Here is a 25,595-nt window from a genome sequence, read left to right as displayed (position 1 = left end):
TCTGAATATTTCTGCTTGACAGTTCAAATGTCAGAAGGTAAAACATGTATACTGCCTCTGAATTCAATTGTTTCTTAGTCTTACAAGAGCTCAGAGATGCAAAGGAGCCAAATATCCTACGTCAAATAGTATTTTGAGGAAGAAAACATAATTCTAATCAAATTCAAAAGGTCTGGGCCATTTTACTGCAGTTCACAAGTGCAGGAGGCTCCCTGTGTCCACAGCAGAAGCCTTTGCAACACTGTCTCTCACTTCCTCATTCCCTAAGCTTGCTGCACCTCTGTGCAAGCTGCCACCCAGGGCAGCACTCTCTGCAGCTTATGAGTAAAGTGTCCGTTCTATGGCTGCCCAAGCTGCTCCTACCAAGCCCTCCTCTTGCCCCTGACTTGAGATCCAGGGGCAGTTTCCAGCTCCTCCACTTTCTCCAGCGGCCCAGCTCTGCTTCCTGCCTTCTGTGTCTACACGATTTCCCCTGCACTGCCTCTCCTTGGCTGTCTCTCCCCATCTAACAACATGGCTGCTCAGTGGAGGGTACATCTGTGTGAATTCCAGGCCTCTGCCATGGAAAACACCCAGGAATTCACCCCAAAGGCATGAGCAGTAATGAGCACCATGGAGATCTTTGGGAACCCCCTCCCTTCAGGGTTTACCTAACTGCAGGACAAAGCCCACCATCACTGAATATACCAGCAGCTCACCCCTACCCTTTCCTAACCAAAGTAACAGATTGCCCAAAGCAGAAGAGGAAAGACCCCTTTTACCTTTTTTGGCTCGGAGCACCCGCCCCAGCCTCTGGGCTTCCTGCCGCCTGGAGCCACCATGGGATGAGATCTGAATGAGAACATTTGCTTCTGGCAGATCAAATGATGTATCACCTACCTACAGAAATGAAGCCACTGTGAGTTTGGAAAGGGTTTTATATATGAGGAAAAAAAAGGAAAAAAAAAAAGTCAGCTGGCCTAGAATTTACAAAAGCTCTGCAGATAATTTAGATAAACAGTCACTCTCCTCTCCTCTCTGTACCAGGGTCCTAATGTCATCAGAGGTGAAGCAGTGGATCTTAGAAAGGCATCGCTGGGCCTCTAGGACCTAGTATGAGTTCTCCTAAGAGCCACCCTAAAGAATCGCTGACCCATGGTCACAACCACATCTCACCAATGCTCACAGTGCTGGGTGCAGAAGCCAAGAGATAAGAGAGCCCTACCAACACAGATTCACTTTGAATAATACAACAAGACCTGGTAGGGGCCACTTCCCTATACAGGATTCTAACTGCAGATAGACCCCTTAGCTTGGGGGTTCCAACCGTCAAGGTTCCCAGCCACAGACATGAAAGTTTGGTGCTTACTTGCCCAGCCATGACCATTTTATAGGTAAATCTCATTTAGGGAAGGCTCTGAGTCTGTCTTATTCTGAATGACTATTCTAAACCGTTGGGCCACAGCTTCTGACGGCAGAGTTGGGCCCGCCTGAGTCTGTACTGACATCAGCCACCGACCATCAATCACCCACCAGAAGCCAGAACAAAGGCTGCTGCAATACGTAGAATCTCCAGCTCCATAAAGAGAACCTCATCCAAATGCTTACTTTGGCCAGAGTGGAAATACAACTTAAAGTTTCTATATTCCAAAAAGAGGTGAGAAAAACCTCAGTCAAGCAAAGAGCCTCTACGGATTATCCATGATACTTGAAAATCCTAAATCTAGTTCTTCCACTACCCAACACATCCCTGCCTCCAGACCCTGGACACATGGAAATAAAAACGTATATGGGAAGCTCCTTCAACAAACATAAATTCACAGCTCAAAATTTAGTGTACCACCCAGACCCCCTGGGAGTAGTAGGGGCTTCACCCCCACCTTGCATGCCACACAAACCTTGGATATAAAGATGGTGTTGATTTTGGGATTGTGCTTGAAATTCTGGAGAATTTGCATCCTTTCTCCCTGAGATGTAGGCCCGTAGATATAGGGTCTAGAGAAGAACAAAGCTGTGTTAGAAAGACCACAGAATCACATGCCTCAGTTATCCTGTCACAGGCAAAAAGGAGCTCAAGCAAGGTTCTCTCTCATAGGAAGCCCTCTGCCATGCCGGAATACCACAAGATACATAAAAATGATGGGCTACAGACCAACAGCCCTCTACCCTTCCCCCACTGATTCTAGTTCCAGCCCACCACTCTTTTTTTTTTTTTTTTTTTAAAAAAAGATGACCGGTAAGGGGATCTTAACCCTTGACTTGGTGTTGTCAGCACCACGCTCTCCCAGTGAGCAACCGGCCATCCCTATATGGGATCCGAACCCGTGGCCTTGGTGCTATCAGCACCGCACTCTCCCGAGTGAGCCACGGGCCGGCCCCCACCACTCTCTTCAGGATCCTCTCTTTTACTTTTTTTTTCTTTTTGGACTGTCCTATTTTCTGCTTCAACAACTCTCAATCTAAGCACAGTTTTTTTTTTTTAAAAAAGATGACCGGTAAGGGGATCTTAACCCTTGACTTGGTGTTGTCAGCACCACGCTCTCCCAGTGAGCAACCGGCCATCCCTATATGGGATCCGAACCCGTGGCCTTGGTGCTATCAGCACCGCACTCTCCCGAGTGAGCCACGGGCCGGCCCCCACCACTCTCTTCAGGATCCTCTCTTTTACTTTTTTTTTCTTTTTGGACTGTCCTATTTTCTGCTTCAACAACTCTCAATCTAAGCACAGATTCTATACAAAGAGAATCCCCAGATTTCATGAAGCCCAATGGGAGTGGCAAAGAAAACACTGCTACTTCTAAACAAAAAGCTAGAAGTAACTACTTCCCAATGACAGAGGCATTCTCCAAGAAGGAGCAGAAAGGTGAAAAGAGCCCTTTGGCCTTTTTCTGGCTGACCTCCCATAACACTAAATTCAAAAAACTATTTTAATTTCTAGCTCTCTGCCAAAGGGTACAACCCTATCTGATGACCTCACTGATTATAGCTCCATGGCACCTGGGAATGCCATACCCCTGTGCTTTCTGTCTTGGAATGTACTGGTGGCCAGTTTTTGTAGCTCCCCAAGAATCATAACAATAGCAATGATAATGATGACAACGATGAAGACAACAAGGACAATGAGGACAACCTATCAGGTATGCAGGGCCAAGCATTAAGCTGGGTACTGCATTAATAAAACAATCCTCCAGCTGCAACTATGCAAGCTGCCACCACCGCCCCAGGGCCCCACCGGGGTCCTGAGGCATGGAGTCAGGGGAAGCCAAACCCAGCCGCAACTAGGTAAAGAGCACCAAAAAAACACCATTTCCACATGAGTAACCCACCATAGCCATCACAATTGCCATGGCTGCCGCAAAAGTGGCTAGTCTTTATAGCAGCAGTCATAGCCACCACACAGATGGCATGCCAGACGCTTAACTGTACTGATACAAGGAGAGGCACCAGCAGAGGCCCCCCCAAAAAAAAAAAGAGGTCCTCTCTCTCCACGAAGTACACTCCAGAGTAATAGAAGCAGCATCTCATTTACGATAATAGGGGAGGACTTAATCACACCTGTCTCAGTACTATACAGATCATCTAGGCAACAAACCAACAGAGGAACAGTTAATCTATCAGATGGAGAGAACAAATCTATGGTTATTAGGATCAGGGGAGGGGAAGAGGAAGGGCGGAGGGGGAAGGGGAGAGATTAGATAAGGGCATAAAGAATAAGTATGATTTGCAATAATGAATATGCTAATAACAAAAATTTTTTTTTTTAAATCCAGACTGGCCAGTTAGCTCATTTGTTTAGAGCATGGCATTGTAATACAAAAGTCAAGGGTTTGCAGTCCCATTCTGGCCAGCTGCCAAAAATATATATATTCCCATCCATTCCTGTCAATATTCCTCAGAACTGTAAAAGGCAGGTTTCATGTTCCCCAATTTACATATGGGGAACTGAGGGTCAGGAGCCAAGGGGGTGGAACGCAGGTGTGGCTGCTCCATCACCCAGGCTCACCAGTGCCCAGCACAGAGCCCATTAAAGGCTCAGCACACACTACTTTTGCCACTCCACACAGTGTTCTCCAACGCTGTACTACAAAATGGCCACAGGTGTGCCTCAGAGAGAACCCCTTCACCTGTGGGGAAGCTGGGCAGGGTGTCTGGGACAGCTGTACACCTAGGCTGACAGCCACTGGTCAGCCCAGACACAAGCTGCCTCACCTGGCAGAGAGCATCCAGGGCACCACACAATTTGATTTGCTACATGTGTCATGCCACGAAAAAGGTCAGGAAGTCCAACTTATCAGAACAGCCTCTCCCCCCAAAACCAGGTTTTTAGGTGGTTCTTTTTCTCCTCCCCCATATCAGGAAAAACTACTCACACAATGGCAAGCCCTCAATTTCTGAAGGTTTCCCCAACACACAGCAGAGGAAACAGAACAGTAACAATCCTCTAGGAAGAGAACCTAACATTTGTAGAACACCTATGCGATGCCAGACACACGAATCCTCTACAGTAGGTAGTGGCAGGTCCATGTGACTGAATAACAAAAGGAGGCTCAGAGAGGTAAACAATTCTCCCAAGGTCACTCAGCTACTAAGAAGAACTGGGATCCAAATCTACTCTGTGTCACTCCAAAGATGATGCTCTGCCCACTACCCCACACTGTCACACAATGCTAACAGTCCTCCTGCAAAGAACTTCAGTGACACTCACTCCTTTCTTATTAAGGCTGGGAGAGGTAGAAGCTCTGAGACCCCCCACTTCCACACACCACAGCATCACAAGCTAAGAATGAAGCAATGCTTAGGATCCACAGGATGACTTTAAAAGCAAGAAAACAAGATAAAGCAAAAAACTCTTCCTACATTTAAAGGCCAGAGATACAAACAAAGGTAATAGGTAAAACTTGTAATTATCATTCTAGTGCACATGAGATAGCCACAGTCTGCCACCCTTCACTGTGCCAGACTGGCGCACAAAGTGCCAGGCAGATTAATGCCCCTGCCCATGCAGGCACTCAGGAGGCTGCAACCAAGGAATAAGACTCAGATGTTTCAAATATATGTGGGGGAAGATCACTTAACAGAGGCTCCAGGAAGAATTTAGATGGAACACTGCAAGGGGGGGAGGGTGGGGAAAAGAATGGCTGTTAAATCTGACAGTGAATATATGCACTGTTTCGCTGCCCACTCAAATCAACACTAATGTGACAGTAAAGGACTAAAGAGAACAGGAGAAGAAATAATAGCAGATGAAAGAAGTGGGTAACATTTTGGAAGCGAAAAGCAGATGGATACAGACATAGTAATTGAGCTAACAGACTAGGGAAAGCGGAAGCTGAAGCCAAAGCTGACAGAAGGAAAAGCCATTAAAAAGCGAGCCAATTTTCTATGCAGAACATAGAAGAGTTCAGTAACTAGTGACCAGTTGCCCTGGAAGGTGGGGTGGTGGGCAGGCTGGTGGATAGGATGGGCAGAGTGTGTGGACGAGAAGCAGTCAGACCCCAGCCCCAGCAGCAGACACACCTCCTCCCGCCTCACAGAAAACTGGAGGCTTACTCTCTAGGTTCTGAACAAGGAGGGTCTGCACTCAGGGATGTCAGGAAGAGTGAGGGCAAAGGTGAGACTGGAAGCGAAGCACAAAGGGGAAGCGTATCCTCCAAACTAAGATTCCACAACCCCTTCCCGCCGCCCCCCACACGTGGTGCCCAGGAGACTGGAAAATTCCTCTCTGGAGAAACTGCCCAGCCCAAGAGAAAAGACCTAGAGGTACTGGCATTTGGCAATCTCTTGACGAAATAGCCAGGTCTCTGGCCCAATCACTATGGTGAGGTATACACATCAGCAATCCTGCTAAGCCACACAGAAAGGCCTGTCAGCTTTTTAGTGACTGACTCAAACAAGAAAATAAAGCCGAGAACAGCCAAAACTAAGAAGAACTCTGAATACAAAGATAAAAATTTTTAGAAAAGAGCCACTGTAGGGAACAGAAGGAAGCTTCAAAAGCTTTCGGTCTCAGAGAAGACACTACTCACGAAACAAGAACAGTTATCAAGAAAGAACTCTATGAAATGAACAAAACTTTCAATAGAAAAGTTAGAAGACACAGGGAGAAAAAAAAGGAAAAAAAAGATAAAATTGAAGAAGCTGTTCAGAAGATGTCATATGTGACCAGTAGGGATTCCAAAAAGAAAGATGAGAGAAAAGATGGAGAAGATGACTAACAAAGAGAAAAAGGAAAGAGATTCTCAGAACTGAAGGACATGACTTTCCAGATTAAAAGGGCCTACTGAGTGCCCACAACAATGAAAAGAAAGACCACACTAGGCATATTATTATGAAATTTCCAAAAAAGAAAAAAGAGAGAAGATCCTAACAGCTTCCTGAAAGAAGGAAAACACATAACTACCACAATAGATCACATATGGACAGGAATCAGAGGGCATTAGACTTCCCAGACTCACTGGAAGCTCCGTTAATTCTGAGGCCCACCAAATTACTGATCAAGTATAAAGTAAAGACGTGTGTAAGCATTCAAAGTCTTAAAAACTTTTCCTCTCACACGCCTTCTCTCAGGAATCTCCTGGAGCATGCACTCCATCAAAATGAGTGACCAAGAAAGAAGAAACTTGAGACTGGAAAGTAGGGACTCCGACACAAGAAAGAGGCCCAGGAATTCACAGTGTGATGCCCTAGCGAACCCTAAGATGACAGCTGGTGGTGTCTCTAGTCCTAGAGAGCAAGCAGGCCAGAGCAGGAGGATGAGGTGCTAGTGGGGATTCTACCAGGAAAAAAGAGAAAAACAGAACTGAGAGATTACTTAACCCTAAAAAACAAATACCCCAAAAATGTAATCATAGTACAATATATGGCTCCACCTGACTTTTGTAGCCAAAATTATGTAACACTGAATATTAATTTAATCTCAGACTTATGCTCTTACCATATTGGGAGGATGGTGGAAAAGGAAATAGAGGGTGGGAGTCCGGTGTACATAAGAAAGCTAAATCCTCAACTCCCATAGTAGGAAGTTAATAGGCAATTTCTACAACTGACAATAAAGAAATTGCTACATAAGCTATTTCTTAGAATTATGAAGGCAGACAAAGAACAAAAAGAGTTGAAAGTGGCTGCCTTCAGGGAACAGGAATTGTATGTAGGAAGACAGGTGCAGGGAATTGCTGTTTTTTATAATAATCTTAAATGCTAACTTTGACTAAAAAAGAAAACATTTTCTAAATTTAAAAAAAGGTACGGGCCGGCCCGGTGGCACACTGCGCTAGTGCGCCGCTTGGGAAGCGCGGCAGCGCTCCCGCCGAGGGTTCGGATCCCACATACAGACTGGTTCCCGCTCACTGGCTGAGCGAGGCGCGGGGGCAACACCGAGGGTTGCGATCCCGTTGCCAGTCCCGGTCCGGTACGGGGGCGACACTGAGGGTTGCGATCCGTTGCCGGACACGGAAAAAAGACAAAAAAGACAAAAAATAAAAAAAGGTACAATTTTAGAATCTTGAGAAATTTAGTCTTTCTATGACTGCTTTTCGATCTATAAAATGGGAACAATACTCCATATGTCTGAGGTGAAAATTTAAAAAAGCATGTATAGTACACCTAGTACATAGCTTGCTAAAAGGAAACTGGTCTGTATTCATTCTTCCCTCTCCACCTCCACAAAAAGCATGAAGACCTGTCTCCACAGAGGACCCTGCCTTCTACAACACCTACAGCACCCAAAGTCCTGTGTCACTCCAGAAAGAAGCACAGGCCTCTTCTTCCTCACTTGGTAGGGTATTTACAACAGCCAGGTTTTAAGCACAGATATCTGGGTGGGGCCATGGGTTGCACTTCGTAAGAAGCTCTTTCCAGATGATGGCCCTGCCCAACCTGCCTTCTTAGCCCCTGGACCACAGTCTGGCCTCTTCTCCACCCACAGTGTGCACCCAGCCTGACACTCCAGCTGCCAGCTCCCACCCACCTTTGAAGCCCAGATCTTAGAAAGTGCCCTATCCAGCTCAATCTGACTCTCTGACCCCTGCTCTCTGGGCTCAGGATGGCCAGGCCCACTTTTCTATATGCTCTAACCTCTGACTCCAACCACCTGCTCTTCTGTTTTGCCTCGTTCCTGGGACCAGGGCCACAGAACAGACCTTTGGATCCCAAGAAGTTCCTGAGAACTTCAAGAAAAAGAGAGGCACCTTCTGCACTCTCAGTGGGGAAGATAAACTGGCCTGGAGGCAACTCCAAATTTTCAATTCTTACTTGTTCAGCCGAATGGCATATTCTTTCAGGGCAAATACGTTGTCAGCAAAGACAATAATCTTGTCATTCCTCCTTTCGTGAAACTTGATCAGAAACTGGCAAGCTCTGAATTTGTTGGGGTTCATGGTGTACAGCAAGATTCGTTTCTTGGTTTTAATTGCCACATACTCCCGGTAAAACTCAGGAGACATTGGGCACCAAACCTGTGATGCAATAAGAATCAGGAGTCATTTTGCAAGTTTAAACATCACACAATTGGAAACTTTTGAAGTCCTTTCATTTATCAGAAGCTTTAGAACAAATCAAAACAAAACCAATGGTATGTGAATTACATATCACTACAACTGTAAACACACATGTACAAAACAAAACTAAACCAAACCTAATACATAATGTTGAATCGGGACACTCTCACATGTTAGTCACTTAACAAAGATTTTAAAATGCAATCAAGTCCAGGGAATTTTCACACCAGCTGCAAGTGAGGGAAATCAGATTCTCAACCAGTGGTGCCAGCAATCCCTCCATTTAGGTTACACCTCCACACATTTAGCACTGCTGAGAACTGCCACTCTGACCACCCCCTCGACCCACTGCCACTTCCTATACCAGGAGCACTTCAGTCAGGCTCTCGGGCCAGCAGTGTGAAGCCCTTCACTGCCAGTCTACCATGTGCCCCGAGCCCCAATCCTCACCCACAAAAATCCATGACTGGTAAACCAAGTAGCTAGTCAAAAGAATAATTTCAAATTCAGGGATATGGTAGTGTAAGGAAATGGAAGACTATTTGCACATTTCTTCTAAATGATGAGGAAGCATCACTGGATGGAAGAATTAATCTGAGAAATTTCAGATGAGCCCCCTGATGATCAGGCCAGTCCACAACTGCTGTCCCTGACACCTCCTCAGTCTCTACCTCTGTCACAATGGACCTGCAACACAGGCTGACATTCCATGGTTCATTAACAAACCATATGTTACTAAATATCAACTACTAAAACATCATCTATTTTAACCCTCCAACACTATCTGAGTGTTTTTCTAAGTTTACTTTCAATTACATAAAGTAAGACTTTTGTGCATCCTAAAATCATCTCAAGTTCTAGCAAACATGGAGCAGAATAGCATGCAGTAGTTCTGGAATCAACCTGCCTGCTCGGCTCTGAGTTTTTGGTTATGACCAGAGCCACTTCTGTGTGATCATCACAGACCATTTCTTCAAGCTTCCACCACTGTGGAATTACTGGCCATCATTATATGCCAAACACTATGCTGAGCTCAAATTCATAGGTGCTGCTGTTGTTACTTTTACTGGTTCCCTCTGGGCCACATTTTGTGACTTAATTTGAGTTTCTAGTTCTTTACAGCCAAAGCAATTCTTTTCTAACAGTAAAATCTTTTTTTTTTTTTTAAATGATGACCAGTAAGGGGATCTTAACCCTTGACCTGGTGTTGTCATCACCATGCTCTCCCAAGTGAGCTAACTGGCCATCCCTATATAGGGATCCGAACCCGTGGCCTTGGTATTATCAGCACCACACTCTCCTGAGTGAGCCACAGGCTGGCCCCAGTAAAATCTTTATAATCCTGCATTTCACAGAATATAAAACACAAATAATCAATAAACATCTGTCATTAGTAAATAAAAAATTCAGACCATAAAAAGATACTATTTCATACTTATCAAGTTAGCAAAAATTAGTAGAAAAAAACTCACTTTTAAGTGTTGGAGATGTGGCACAACCTCACTTGCCCCTTATTGGTACACCCACTTTGTAAAACACCTGGATGCAACTAATAAACTAAACATCCGCAGACCCTCCGACCCAGAAACATTCCTCCTGCATATATCTGCCAGGCAGTGGCTTTCACACCTGGACCATTTTACATTACAAACCAAACATGTGCGCGCACGCACGCGCGCGCACACACACACACACACACACACACAGCTTTATGAAACAATACGTACCCTTTCTATGTATTATGCATTCTGGTAGATTCTATTCTCTACTGGTCAAAACCCACTAAAGTGATTTCCCTACCTCACTATGAGGTCACAGTCCACAGTGTGAACAACACTGCTTTAGAAAAACTCTTACATAAGGGCTCTAGAAAACAGTACAAAAATATTTGCAGCAATACTCATAATAGCAAAAAAAACTGAGCTCCAAGTTTATAGAGACAGAAAATAAATCAGTGGTTGCCTAGAGCTAGGAGTATAAGCAGGAATGTACTGCCAGCAGGCACAAGGGAACTTTCTGAGGTAGCAGAAGTGCTCTAAAACTGGATTGTAGGGATAAGCACACAACTCTTCACATTTACTAACATTACAGAATTGTATGCTTACTGTAGGTGAATTCTACGGTATGTAAATTATACCCCAACAACGCTGTTAAAAAACAGCAACTTAAATGTCTGTCAACAGTAGAAAAGATTTTATTTTATTGCTGTTTAGTATTCTACTGTATACCCCATTGTGGTATATCTGCACAATGGAATACTACACAGCAACTCCAAGAAATGAACTGCAGCTATGTGCACCATCAAAGGAATAATGCACAATGCAAGGAATAAAAACACTGAGAAAAGACAGAAGTTACACAAGAACCTATATAACCTGATCCTATTTACATAAAATTTTTTTTTTAAAAATCAGGCAAACATATGTTTAGGGAAATACACACAGGAAGTAAAATGACAAAGAAAAGCAAGAGAACAACAAATCTTGACAGGTGGAGAAGAGATGCAACTGGAAAGGCACAGAGGGACTCAAAGATTCCGGCAATACTGTGACTTAGGATGGGTGGTGACTACACAACCACAGGGGGGGAGCTTTTTTCAATAGAGAAAGTCTATCTGCACAAGTTCCTTACACTCACCTTTATCCAAGAGGCCCCTTTCTCAGGAGAGAGACCACTCTACTCTAGCTACTGAGCAACAGACATTTTAAAATGCTTAAAAGGATTCTTTGTTGTTGTTCCTTCTAAGACGACTTACCTTTGAACACAGATTTTTATTTTATTTTTTTCCTTTTTGTCTTTTTTCGTGACCGGCAATGGATCGCAACCCTCAGTATCGCGCCCATACCAGACCGGGACCGGCAACAGAATCGCAACCCTCGGTGTTGCCCCCGCACCTCGCTCAGCCAGTGAGCGGCCAGTCTGTATGTGGGATCCGAACCCTCGGCGGGAGCGCCGCCGCGCTTCCCAAGCGGCGCACTGTAGCAGTGCACCACCGGGCCGGCCCCTGAACACAGATTTTTAACATATGCCTGTGAAGGTTTCACTACAGAGCAATAATGGGAAAATGTGCTCTTAGAAATAAAATGATCAAGGGCACAGGCTGCCTTCTAGGAGTGACGAAACCAATAGGTTTTGACATTGAGTGGCCTTATTGGTTGCCCAAGCAGGACCCCCAGGGCTCCCTCAGGGTGAGGGTGGCAGAAATACCCAGAGGAGCTCCTTCACAGAGGAAGAGGAGCATGGACCTTGACACCAAGTAGCCTGGATTAACATCTTGACTCTACCACTTACTGACTATGTGACCAGGACAAGGAATTTGGTTCCACTCATCTGTGAAGTGGGTATAATATTGCCCACCCCACAGGGCAGCTGAAGGCGCTACATGAGCGAGCAGCAGGTTAGCCCAGGTCCTGACCTGTGTGTCTGCCCATGAGGATTCAACCTGACCACTTCCCCTGGCCCATGGAAGGAATTCTTCCCTCAAATGCCCACCCAGCCCTGGGCCCAGCTACCTCAGCACACTGGACTTTGGCAATGTAGCCATTGTTCTGCAGCTCCATCCAGTTGGCTTCGTAGAGCTTAGGTCCAATCAGAAAATTTAAGTCCACAATTTTGTCATCTTCCCGGACAAGGGTTGCGGTCAAACCCAGTTTGCAGTGGGCCTGCACGATGGTGAGCACCCGTCGGAACATCTTGGCTGGGGAAACAATGGAAGCATTTACACCGTTACCCTTTAAAATGCTTGAGTACCACACACAGCCTTGCAATTTAACACCGGCCTGTGACATCACTTGGGTTAACCCCCAGGTTTTGGGACCACATGAACCTGGCTCTAGACAAGAATGACTAGGTGAGAACGCTTCACCATCAGTGCAAAAGAAAGACAAAAAAGAGAACAAGAGGGAGAAATGACTTTAAGGAAGCTCCAAGTTAGTGACTCCAGCTTTCTCCTCACAATGACTAAGGTATCAGTAGGACTGCAGAGAGCAATTTGAAACATGATCTACAACACTTACAATACCATTAAGCTCTTAATTATGCAAAGATCTATTCACCCTGAAACTTGCACCCAGGTTAGAGAGAAGATGGCCAAGGATCTGGGGGGAGAGAGGAATGAAAGAAACAGGTTTGCTCAGCTTCCCACCATCTTCCCAGACACCAGGGAGAAAAAAGAGCCCAAGAGAGACGAAATGCCGGGCACGGTTCTGCCCACCTTATGAAATACCCCTCTCCGCACTCCACCAATTAGATTCACTTTGGCCAACCAGCAACTTCCTTTTTCTTCCCTTCTTTTTTTTTTTTTTCCTTTTTTTTTTTGTCTTTTTTCGTGTCCAGCAACGGATCGCAACCCTCAGTGTCGCGCCCGTACCGGACCGGGACCGACAACGGGATCGCAACCCTCAGTGTTGCGCCCGCACCTCGCTCAGCCAGTGAGCAGGAACCGGTCTGTATGTGGGATCCGAACCCTCGGCGGGAGCACCGCCGCACTCCCAAGCGGTGCACTGTAGCAGTGCGCCACCGGGCCGGCTTTCTTCCCTTCTTTTGAGTGTTATAATTCTTCCTGATTTAACAAATTAAACAAACACATAAATGGGTATGAAATATTCATTTTAAAAGATCTAATTTGGGCCGGCCCGGTGGCGCACTGGATAGTGCGCCGCTGCAACCCTCGGTGTTGCTCCCACACCTCGCTCAGCCAGGGAGCAGGAACCGGTCTGTATGTGGGATCCGAACCCTCGGCGGGAGCACCGCCGCACTCCCAAGCGGTGCACTGTAGCAGTGCGCCACCGGGCCGGCTTTCTTCCCTTCTTTTGAGTGTTATAATTCTTCCTGATTTAACAAATTAAACAAACACATAAATGGGTATGAAATATTCATTTTAAAAGATCTAATTTGGGCCGGCCCGGTGGCGCACTGGATAGTGCGCCGCTTGGGAAGCGCGGCGGCGCTCCCGCCCGAGGGTTCGGATCCCACGTACAGACCGGTTCCCGCTCACTGGCTGAGCGAGGTGCGGGAGCAGCGCCGAGGTTTGCGATCCCATTGCCGGTCCCCGGTCCGGTACGGGGGCAACACTGAGGGTTGCGATCTGTTGCCGGACACAGAAAAAGACAAAAGACAAAAAAAATAAAAATAAAAATAAAAGATCTAATTTATGGGTTTCCATGGCTCACTTTTAAAAATTCCACTAATGTGAAGGAAGGTTAAAATGTTTAAGTCATACTTATCTTGCAATATAATTAAAGGTAGGGCTGATGATACTTCAAAAAAACAGTTAAATAACAAGTAAATATCTAGTTTTTACAGTTTCATATACCAAAGCTTAATGTGGTTTGCACATATACTATATGGAAACACAAACAAAAAAAATGCATACAAACACATAAAAAAAAGACAGCATCAGGGATATCTCCAAGCTGGTTCCAAAAAACAGTGGCCAAGAACCTCAGACCCGGCTCCCCATGTTAGAGGGACATGGTAGCCAAGGCAATGTCAACACTAACCTAATGTGGGCCCCATGGATGCAGAAATGGGGGACAGCTCAGGGATTACATTGACCCAAAGGAAAGACAAGGGAAGACCCTGCCTGGGCACTCAGTAGCATCTGCCCTGCAAACCAGTCACATCCCTCTGTTACATTCTCCTACCGCTGTAACAGCTGTCACAGGTGAATGACGCACACAATGCAGTGTACAGTGCCATATATTTTTACATAGGCACACACATGTGGAACCATCTGGACCAGGATATGGAGCACTTCAGCACCGGAAGTCTCTTACCTGACCTGTCCTGTCAATAACCAGCACTCTCCCTTGAGAAAACCACTACTCTGACTTCTATTGTCAGAGAGGAGTCTGCGCCCTTTTTGAGCTTCATATAAATGGAACCATAGTGTGTACCTCTGTATGTGAGCTGTGTCACTCAACATTGAGACACTGCTGTCATTTAACATTTATTTGTGTGATTATTTGACTGTCCCTCCCATTTTGCCTCTAGTGTCAAGCACAGTGCCTGGTAGGTTACTTAGTAGGTTCTCAATAAATACCTGCTGAAAAAGTGACACTGGCATAGTGCCTAGCACCCAGGAAGCACTTAATATATGCAAGTACTATCACACAAATTTCTTTTTCATAAAATGACCCAACAGGACTCCTTTTGAAAGATCTATAAAAGAACACAGAAATCTTTATCTTTTGAGATAAATCTCAAAGATTTATTGTTCTACCTAACCCACTGTGGTAAATGTTGATCAGTTAGGACACTTACTACCATTCCCTTATTTAACATTTGCTCCCTGGGTTGGTGAGCATAGCCAGGCCATAGGGCTTATGAGGCCTGAATTCAAAATCCTTTCTAGCCAACTGGTTTCACTCTTCCACCCAACCAAAGACAAACTGATCCAGCAAACTAGACAAGAGAGACAAACATACACACACCGTGAGTGTGAACTGTGTGAGGGGTGCACCTCTAAATCTTCACCACCGGATAGCCAATCCCAAGCCCGTGCTGCCACCCCCTAGGGCCTAGGACCTAGGTTAAAGAAGAACATCAACATATACCAAATAAACTCAGGCAGAAAGCCTCCAGCCTTTCCAAGCTTCAAATACGGTCTTCAACTAAACTGCTGCAAAGCAATTCCAAACTCGTTTGCAGAAAGTGATGCTCTATTTCATCAATTTTCAATCCCATCAGACCCAATACTCACCCTCCTCAATCTCTCTTTTTTTTTTTTAAGTTTAGTTGTTATTATCACACAGTAAAACTGATTTTTTGGGGTGGGAGGGGATGAGTTCTGTGAATTTTAACACATGTACAGCTTTGTCTAACCACCATCATAATCAGAATATGGACCAGCCCATCATCCCAAAAAACTCCCCCATGCTCTCCCCTTATAATCATCCCTCCCGAACCCCACCCCCAGCAACCACTGATCTGTTCACAATCACTATACTGTCTCCTGGAGAATGTCACGTAAATGGAGTCATATACTATGTAACCCTTTGAGAGTGGCTTCTTTCACTAAGTACATGCCTCTGAGATGCATCCAGGTTGTTGCATTCAGCAAGTTTTTTCCTTTTTACTGCTCAGTAGAGTTCCAGTGTATGGATATGTCAGTTTGTTTATCCAAACACCCACTGATGGGCATTTGGGTTTTGGAGATTATAAACAAAGCTGCTATAAACATTTACGGACAGGTTTTTGTGCAAACCTATTTTCAACTGTCTAGGATAGATGAGCAGGAGTGGGACTGATGGGTCATGTGGTAATTTTATAATAAACCACCAAACTGTTTTCCAGAGTGACTGTACACTTTGCAATCCCTCCAGCAATGTGTAACAGTTCCAACTGCTCTGTAACCTCATCCACACTGGCATTTTCAGTATTCTTTACTTTAGCCATTCTAATAGGTGTACAGGGGCATCTCGCTGTGGTTTTACTTTGTATCTCCCCGATGGCTGATGATGCTGAACACCTTTTCAAGTGCTCATTTGGCATCTGTATATTCTCTTTGGTGAAATGTCTACTCATTTCTTTTGCCCCTTAACTGACATTTTGGCCATTGCCTGAATGTGTAACAGGCAACTTAAATTAACATGCCTAATTCCTGGGCCGGCCCGGTGGCGCACTGGATAGTGCGCCGCTTGGGAAGCGCGGCGGCGCTCCCGCCCGAGGGTTCGGATCCCACATACAGACCGGTTCCCGCTCGCTGGCTGAGCGAGGCGCGGGAGCAACACCGAGGCTTGCGATCCCGTTGCCGGTCCCCGGTCCGGTACGGGGGCAACACTGAGGGTTGCGATCCGTTGCCGGACACGGAAAAAAGACACAAGACAAAAAAAAAAAAAAACATGCCTAATTCCTGGGCCGGCCCGGTGGCGCACTGGATAGTGCGCCGCTTGGGAAGCGGGGCGGCGCTCCCGCCCGAGGGTTCGGATCCCACATACAGACCGGTTCCCGCTCGCTGGCTGAGCGAGGCGCGGGAGCAACACCGAGGCTTGCGATCCCGTTGCCGGTCCCCGGTCCGGTACGGGGGCAACACTGAGGGTTGCGATCCGTTGCCGGACACGGAAAAAAGACACAAGACAAAAAAAAAAAAAAAAAAACATGCCTAATTCCTGATCCTCACCCTCCAGACCTTCACAACATCTCCAGAGTCAGACTACCTTCACCCTTACTTCACTCTTACTGGTTCAAGCCTCTTGTTGGGCTTCCACAAACTAACTCATCCCGCTGCTTCCATCTTGGTTCCTTCAGTCTACCCACAGCACAGCAGCCAGGGTGATGCTGTTATAGTGTAAGTCGGCTCATGTCACGCTCGGCTCAAATCCCACAGATGGATTCCCACTTACTCAGACTACAAGCCAAAGTTCTCACTGTGGCCCACAAAGTCCTATCACGAGGCACCCCAAAACTTCCACCCTTCCTCAACCTTGATCACTCTCCATATTCTCTGCTCTGGCCACATGGCCTCCTTGTGTTGTCTAAACACACCAAGTACTTTCCCACCACAAGGCCTGTGCCCTGTTGCTTCCACATAAGAGGACACCAATCCCTACTTGGCTGGCTGTGAGCATCTCTAGTTAGATATCTAGTTCAGATATCCATAGGTGCTGGAGGAATTCTCATCACACAGAAATAACCAAATGTTAGGGACGTTTTGATAATATTTTGAATGTTAAATGTGAAAATGACTCAGATTTCATTTTATTCAGAGTAATCTCTACTTTAGACTTCTTAATTTATCAGAGCTCCCCCTTAGTCTGTTTTATAAAGTAAGGTTTGCCTAGAATACTACGCAGCAATAAAAGGAACAAAGCACCAATAAATGCTACAGCACGGATATGCAAAGTGAAAGAAGCCAGACTTAAGAAAATATATACTGTATGATTTTGTTTGTATGAAATTTCCAGAAAAAGTAAATACATAAACAGAAAGCAATTCAGTAGTTGCCTGACGCTAGAGAAGAAAACAGGGATTGACTCAAATGGGTATGAGGAAGATGTACTAAAACTGGATCATGGAGACAGTTGCAGGATTCCATAAATTTACTAAAACTCACTGGATTGCATATGAAGGTGCTTCAAAAAGTTCATGGAAAGATTTTTATCACCTTTTCATTCTATTTTTCTACAAACTTTTGAAGTACCCTCATACTTACAATGGGTGATTTTATGGTATATAAATTATATCAACAAAGCTGTTTTTAAAAAAGATTGGCCTGCAATACTTGGAGAAATAGGGCTTCTATTAAATATTCACTAAGAACCAATACTACAGCCTTCAAATAAAACACAACACTACTGCAGGAGCTTTTCAGTGCTCCTGGCCCACTTTTCACAGGGGCACAAAAAATAGGTTAAGGGTAAGTTGAGCTGCAACAATAGGAAAGATGGAGGAAGGAAGAAAATATTATTTTCAGGGCTGGCTGATTAGCTCAGTTGGTTAGAGTGCAGCCTCATAACCCCAAGGTCAGGAGTTTGGTTTCCTATACAGGCAAGCTGCCAAGAAAGAAAGAAAAAAAAAAGAAAGAAGGAAAAAATACCACTTTCTAAACGACTACTCTGGGCCAGTGATTAAGAAAGCTGTGAATGTGCACACCTACCCCCACCTGTCCCCATCCCCACGCTAAGATTTAAGTTTACCCAGCAAGTCTTTATAGGTAGTTGGATGGACTACACAGCAGTCCCTCTTCCAACCCAACAACTGGAAATGAATTTTTGCCCCTACAAGTGGACAGCTCAGCTTCAGCTTGCTTACCTGGTATGGTATGCACTTCGTCCAGGATCATAAGTCCCCACTCCTGGGTTTTGAGCCACTCCATGACTCGCTCAGCCTCCCAGGACCTTTTGGTGGTGTGGCCCAGCATGGAGTAGGTGCTAATGGCAATGGAGCAGCCTATGGGCTTGTCCTTGGCGTCGGAGGTGAAGCGGCAGATCTGGCTGTCATCGATGGTGGACCACATCTTGAACTGGGCTTTCCATTGCTCCACAGACACAGCTGAGTTGCCCAGCACCAGACAGCGTTTTCTGACAGTGCACGCAGCAGTCACGCCAACCAGGGACTTCCCAGCACCTATGAGAAACCAATGGGCCAAGCTGACATGAAGGACAGGGACACGCAGAATGGCTCGTTAGCATAATAGCCCTCACAGCTGACATGCGTGAGGCACTTACTACTCCAGCTTCTGTCTTCTTCCTTGTAAACAAGAGACATGCCCACTTCACACTCATATGTGAGAACTGGCAGGTGCCAGATCCTACTGTAGCACTTGACATGCATCTCAATTAAATGTTGAAATCTCAAAACAAACCAATGAGAAAAGATATTCCTGTTTGTGCTTTTGGGAGGTGGGGTAGGGGGGAGGCTGGCTGGTACAGGGATCCAAACCCTTGATCTTGGTGTTTTAACACCACACTCTAACCAACTGAGCTAACCAGCCAGCCCCTGTTCTTGCCATTTTAAAGATGGGAAAACTAAAGCTGAGGAGTACCTTGCCCAAGGCCATAGGACAGTGATGCCCCTAGGGACCAGCAAGCCCAGCACACAGCCTGCAAAAGGAATGACTCAGCAATGGCAGCTGTTATTATTACCCAGCAAACAGGGCAGACAACTCAGGAATTCACTAAGTGTGCACACTACCTTTGAAGACAGAGATGATGAGGAGCTTCCAAGTTTACTACCATCCACCACCTTAAGATCAAGAAACAATCCAGCTATTCCTTTAAACAGTGATTCTCCCTTTACCATCAAAATAACCCATGGAGCTTTAAAAAAAAAAAAAACCTGAAGGCAGAGGCCTCTACCCCAAAAACTGTGCCTCCCTCACTCCAGGAGTGGGGCCCCCAGATGAGTCTGTCGTGCCTCTGGCCAAGAAGCTAGACCAGAATCTGACATTAATGAGGACAAGGGAGATCAGACAGGTGCCAAGAGGGCTGCTGCTGCCTTTTCTTATACTTGCACATGGTCATAACCCATCTAGGAACAAAGTTTCTGTGCTAGGAAACCTCCAAACACATACCTTCCAAGACTGATTTCAAGAACAAGAACTCAATCCCACCAGGTAGAACAGCACTCTTGCACCCTTGCCATCATCACTGTCTCACCCCTCACCTGCTGTATGTTTCTTCACTGCCTCTAGTACCACCTAAGACTTTAGACATCACTTAGTTGATTTGTTTGCCATCTATCTCTTTTCTGGCAGAATGAGATCCATGAGGTCAGGAGTGTTGTCCTATCCACCATTATACCCCCCTTCCTAGGCCAGGGTCCCAACACAGCAAGCACTCAATAAATATTTGTCAAGTCATGAATCGGGGAGTTACCTGACCTTGGCTGCTCCCTGGCAGTGTGACTTAGAGAAATGTGCAGAAGGACAGTGGAAGGCAGCTGGCAGATCCAGACAGAGCAGCCTGGCCACCTTCTTCATTCAAGTGCCACTTACCGCAAGGAAGAACAATGACACCGGAACGTGCACGCCCATTCCCAAACATCTTCCGCAAGCTTTTCTCCTGATAGGGTCTGAGGACAGCTGTGGGTTTCAGGTCAATGTTGATATCAGGATTAACAGAATCATTCCGGAAGTCGTATTCTGCCAACAGAGGGTACTCCAGGTGGATGCAACGTTTCTGGAGTTCCTCAATCATTTCCTGGGGAGTGAGCACAATGGAGGTTTTATAGTCCTGTTAACTCCAAAGTGTGCTCAAAAACACATGTATTCTAAGGGGCCCAACGGTCAAATAATGGCATTTTATCTAGACTTCTATAATTCCAGATCTTGTTTGATAACAACTGGGTTAAAGCATAAAAAAGCAACCCAAACTAACAACATTGCCAAAATGAAACCTAATCAGCCAGCCAAAACTGACCCTCAGGTACTGTTTCTCACATTTCTTCAGGAACTTGTGAAGACCAGCCTACCAGCCTAAGGAAGAGGATACTCCCTACCTCCATCAGGAGGAACAATGCTATGGCCCACAGACACTGAAAAGGAGAAGGTGGATTCAGGAAGCAGGGATTCCTTCCTTTCATGCAGACTACAGAGTGAGTTGACGCAGGGCTGGACTGGTTTCTGACACCAGCTTAGTGAAGGAAACAGGAGAGTACATTCGCTAACCTGCTTGACTTCAAAAGATACTGTTTGGGTCTCTTCTTCTTCCTCCTCATCCTTGTCCATTTGCTCATAAAAGTCAAAGAGGTCCATGGGGATGTCAGATTTACCCTGCGGATCTGTCACCCGGGAAGTGGAGGGCCCACCACTGACTTCAGTGGTCTTAGAAATCTGTAAGAGAAAGGCAGGATCTGGACTTGTGCACATTTAACCCTGCTGCTATCAAGCAAGAGTTGACACTGCAAGGGGGAAGAAAACGGCAGTGCTGCTAGGTTGCTAGAAGGTGGGGTGGTGAAGACAGTGCATGTGGACAAGTCTTGTCCAAAGCTTTGCTGTGTTGATGGTAGCTAGAGAGGTATGTGGAAAAACTGCTCTTGTTTCTTAGGTAGTGGAGTCATGTTGTAAGGCTATCAAGGAAGCTCCATGAAGTTAACCCCAGAGCTAATGAATTCAATTATCTGGTAGGTATGTTTTATTCTTGAAACACTCAATAGCTGAACTTGATAAAGATTTCCTTTTTTTTTTTTTTTTTGTCTTTTTCGTGACCGGTAAGGGGATCACAACTCTTGGTGTGGTGGCGCCCGCACGATGCTCAGCCAGTGAGCACACCGGCCAGTCCTATATAGGATCCGAGCCCATGGCGTGAGCGTCGCTGCGCTCCCAGCGCCGCACTCTCCCGAGTGCGCCACGGGGCCGGCCCATGAAACAGCTGAAATCTTAAACACCCGGCCCCCCAAAGTTGACCCAGAAGCCCACATACAGCAGATTTGCTTGTGAAAGTCTCTGTGATGAGCTCGGTGGCCTCCCCCTCAGAGTTTCTTAGGCGGCATTCCCGAATCACTGGGTCCTGGAGAAGATGCTGGATGACATCTGGGTGAGAGCTTTCAACAAAGTACCTACAAGCAGGGGAGGAAGGAGATGCCTCCTGGCCAGCACACCATTTCCAGAAGATGTTAACACTCACTCAATTATGGTATAAAATAGTGGCCTTATGACTCTTCCTACTCTCATCCCCCCACAACCCTTTTCCAGTCTGAGCTCTGAGCTGCTGGCCATGATTTAAAACATTAGGGTTGTTGGAAAAGTGCCACTTTGAAGTCACGTAAGCAGAGTCTCAGCCCCAGCTCTGCTGCTAGAAGGAACACACTGGCTGGTGAACGAAATTTCAGTTTGGACCACATCTCTTGTTCCTCTTTCCTGTGCTTCAGGGGAATGAGGCACAGAGCAGACACCTATGAATGTCAGCTCCTTCCTAGGCCCTTCCTCCCACCTGATATGCAGAGGGTGAAAGTGCTTTGGGATGGACCTGTCATGGAATCTCTCACCTGTTATGCTTTAGGACCAGCTTGACTTTTCCATAACTGACAGTACACAACTGCAAATAGAGACAACACCAAACAGGCAAAATTAGCAACAAGAGCTCACTCAGAACATGTCACTACTGGTCATGTCTTACTACCTCCAACCAAGTGAAGAGTTCATTTTACTTTAGGAAAACCCAATGTGCAAAGGGGGTCAGATCTTCCTAAACTGAGCTTTTCCCATTGCTTTTGAAAAGGCAAAAGATTTACATGATTTGAAGAGAAACCAGAGTATTTTCCATTGCTTTTTGAGAGCAAAACCTTCCTCTTGCCTGGATAATTCTAATGCACATCCTTTAATTTGTAAAATGCTGCTTAAAATCTGTTGTTATTTCCCTTCCCTCTTCCTTTCCCCTCCATTCATACAGCCCCCATTCTAATCCAGAGGCTCATCCTGCCACACCAGTATTACTACAGCTCCCAGCACAGAGATGGCAAAGTGTTGGTGTTAGATAGTTGCTTGCTGCAAAAATAAAATGCAAAGCTTCCTGGTCTCCTCACCAATGGTCCCATTTCCCCAACCAATCTTCTTAATGGCAGAGAATACAGCTTAAATTCTCACAGGTTCCCAACAATCTTTAGGAAGGAATAGAGCACAGGTTGTATGGTGGCCATGAAAACTCACCACTCAGACTTTGGGCTGCTGTCTGCCCCTGCTGCTACCACTCTGATCCACCATGCAGTATACCAACGCCTACATCTCCGCAGGCAGCTAGCTCCCAGCCAAGACTGGGCATAGCCCACAGATGCAGGCTCATTCCAGCAAGGTGCAGGCCACTCTTCCTGGGTACCGCTCCATTTCACAGGAAGAGAGGACTCTACCCAGGGCTCCCACCAGCTTCTCTGGGATTTGATGCAGTACCATAATGGATGCCTATGGCACTCTTCTGCCACTCCAGACTTAGGGGTCTGAATCTGACTCCCTTTCAATCAGCCGAAGGCAATGAAAACCATTGTCCATTTCTTCTGAATGGCATTCACCATCTCTTAGAAGAAACCCAAGCACATTCAACTACTCAATCCCTCTCTACTTCAATATTTGGAGTTCTTTCTACTTTCCCTAACAGATTGTTGGCTATTGGTCTCATGCAGCTATTTAGGCTCAGATGGCATTTACCACCAGTATTAGTCAGCTAATTTGTTACAGTGTACAATAACAAAATACCACATACTGGGTGGCTTAAACAACAGATGTTTATTTTCTCAGAGTTCTAGAGGTTAGAAGTCCCTGATCAAGGTACTAGCCAATTTGTTTTTTGGTGAGGGCTCTCTTCCTGGCTTACGGACACTGCCCTCTTGCTGTGTCCTCATATGACAGGTAAAGAGAAAGCTCTCTGGTGTCTCTTCTTATAAGGACACCAATCCTATCAGATGAGGAACCCACCCTATGAACTCACTTAGTCTTAATTACTTTCTTATTCCAAATACAGTCTCGTTGGGGGTTTGAGTTTGAAGTTATGAATTTTGGAGGAACACAATCCATCCAAAGCACCACTACTTCGGGCAGCATTTCCAAATAACCCTGACCAGAAGGGGCCTGAATTTGTACCCTCACTGTGTTAACACCCATGGAGCAGCTAGTGAGAAGCGTGGTCTCGGCCAGAACACAATGCTGGATCCAGAGGAGTAGCAGCTGGGCTCATCAGGTATTATGTTTCCCACAGCAGATCTGAACAGCTCATTTTCATGGCTGCCACAGGCTGACAACATGTAGCACCTATCCCCCACTATTACTACATTATGGGAGCAGGCAGAATTGCAGGCCTCAGCACCCACTTGCCTTAATAAACTGAATAATTCCATCAGGAACTCCAGTCTTGCTCAGCTTCCTGAGGTACTCAGTGATGTCACTGGTTTGTAGCCCAACGCTGACAGCTGCATATAAGGAGTAGGCAGTTAGTTTGTACTCATGCACATGGGTTGGTCGGCACACTGGCTCTGCAATAGCCACCAGAAAGTCTTGAGCATATTTGTAAACTGGAGAGAAGGCTTCCAAGAAGATGTGGCCATCAGGAGCCTGAGAAACACAAATGGACACAACAGACAAGGAGACTAATAAGTTGCAGAAACTATCCCATATCATTATCAAGAAAGGATAAGCTGCCCAACACCAGAGATACTTTTGCAAGCAATCCTTCAAATCGTGTGTGGCCTGTTACTTTAATCAGATACAGAGGAGTAGACAAAAGTGGAAGAAAAGGTTTCCAAAGTCAGTAGCTGTTTCCCACTAATCTGCACAGGGAAAGCCCACCTTACTGACTATCCTCAAGTTACCCTATGGCTAGATTTCAACTTACTGTAGAACATTATTTTAAGTTGAGCAAAAGCTGGCTAGGAAATATATGTTTTCTATTAATTTTAAAAATGGGGAAATAAGTTGTTACCTAATAAATGTTACTTATTCGGCAGATAAAACTGTTTTCCAACATGGGGTAGGGCTGGGAAGGCAGTGGGAGTAAAAGGAGGGGTTAGTGATGGAGGAAGCCCAGGCCTGACAGCAACATGTATGCGTAGCTACTCATTCCTATCTAGGGTTGTTCAACCATGTATGAAAGCTCTCTCTACCAGCCTGTTATGAGGGGCAGTGTCCCGCATTTCAATCTCGGCTCTGAGAATGCCCAAGATTCAGCTGCCGCTCCACGAACTCTTGAGCGCTGCCCTGGTTGAGGGCATGCTTACCACCCAGAGGGGCCTGGAGGTGTGGTCGTCCTTCAGAGGCATCTGCAGCCTGTAGTCCTTGGCTCCATATTCATCCACTTTGGTGCCGGACTCATCCACCTGCTTCCCGGCCGCCGAGGGGACCGCTTCATGAGAGTCGTTCCCAGGGGCGTCGTCCTCATCTTCTTCCTCATCCTCGTAGTGCCGCTTCTTGGATTTCTTCCTGTCTGCACATACGGACACAGTAGTGAGCCGACCAGGAGCCTAGCATCCCCTCCGCACTGCCCCGCGGCATTTCACCTGCGCCACGAACTCCTAGCTAAGGGCCACCTGCACCCCACGGGCGTCGCCTCCCCCAACCGCCTCCCGGCCGCGCCCAGGTCCAGCACCAGCGGCCCGTCGGGCCCAGGTATGAGCGCGGGAGGCCCTGCGGGGTCGGCCGCCACCGGGAAGCCAGGGCAGATCCGACACAGAGCGGCGGGGGCGCGGCTGGCGAGTGCAGGAAAGCCCAAGCGCGCCGGCGCCACGCCTCACCTCGGTCCGCTCGGTCTCTTTTGCCCATGGCAGCGACCGCAAAAAACAGCCGGTACAGCGGCGCCCCAATGCCCACCGCGATGGCCACTCTGAGGGACTTCCGGCTCGCGCCGGAAGCCCCTTCGGCCTGGACACAGGAAGTCCCGCCTCTGGGCGCCGGGTGCTGGGCCGGGGCGGGACGGACGCAGTGGCAGATTTCCTGGTTGTGTGACTCCGCGCTTCCCCTCCGCCACTGCGTTCATTCTTTTAGTCCTTCAGTGAAAATTGAGCGCCTATGTGATCGGCCAGGCACCGCTTAAGCCGCTGGGGAAGGACCGAAAACGAAAGCCTTGTTCTGGAACTTAAATCCTAATGAAGCGATATGGGTAATAATCAAATAAATAGGGTATTAAGCGCTCTGAGGAAAAATGAAACAGGGGCCCAGAGTGACAGGCAGCACCATTCTAAATAGAGTGGTCCCGGAAT

The 25,595-nt window shown here is 46.4% G+C and overlaps 1 protein-coding gene across 2 annotated transcripts in view; it reads right to left on the bottom strand.

The window, feature by feature from the left end:
* Positions 1 to 25,216, bottom strand: part of ERCC3 (excision repair cross-complementation group 3) — a 30,224-nt gene extending 5,008 nt beyond the window's left edge. For both annotated transcript variants that reach the window (XM_008574349.1, XM_008574350.1), the window contains exons 1-12: positions 25,131 to 25,216; positions 24,618 to 24,823; positions 23,719 to 23,955; positions 21,903 to 21,952; positions 21,338 to 21,473; positions 20,584 to 20,748; positions 19,912 to 20,116; positions 18,228 to 18,542; positions 11,987 to 12,171; positions 8,230 to 8,432; positions 1,878 to 1,974; positions 762 to 879 (exon numbers count right to left, since the gene is read on the bottom strand). In XM_008574349.1, coding sequence (XP_008572571.1) covers positions 762 to 879; positions 1,878 to 1,974; positions 8,230 to 8,432; positions 11,987 to 12,171; positions 18,228 to 18,542; positions 19,912 to 20,116; positions 20,584 to 20,748; positions 21,338 to 21,473; positions 21,903 to 21,952; positions 23,719 to 23,955; positions 24,618 to 24,823; positions 25,131 to 25,158 — 1,945 coding nt within the window. In that variant the 5' untranslated portion in view covers positions 25,159 to 25,216. The remainder of the gene's footprint in view (positions 1 to 761; positions 880 to 1,877; positions 1,975 to 8,229; positions 8,433 to 11,986; positions 12,172 to 18,227; positions 18,543 to 19,911; positions 20,117 to 20,583; positions 20,749 to 21,337; positions 21,474 to 21,902; positions 21,953 to 23,718; positions 23,956 to 24,617; positions 24,824 to 25,130) is intronic.
* Between the last annotated feature and the right edge of the window lie 379 nt (positions 25,217 to 25,595).

Source organism: Galeopterus variegatus, unplaced genomic scaffold (genome assembly GCF_000696425.1).
Source record: "Galeopterus variegatus unplaced genomic scaffold, G_variegatus-3.0.2 Scaffold1035, whole genome shotgun sequence".
In the NCBI taxonomy this organism is placed as follows: Eukaryota; Metazoa; Chordata; class Mammalia; order Dermoptera; family Cynocephalidae; genus Galeopterus; species Galeopterus variegatus.
Note: the sequence above shows the minus strand (reverse complement) of the source record. Positions and strands in the feature narration are given on the sequence as shown.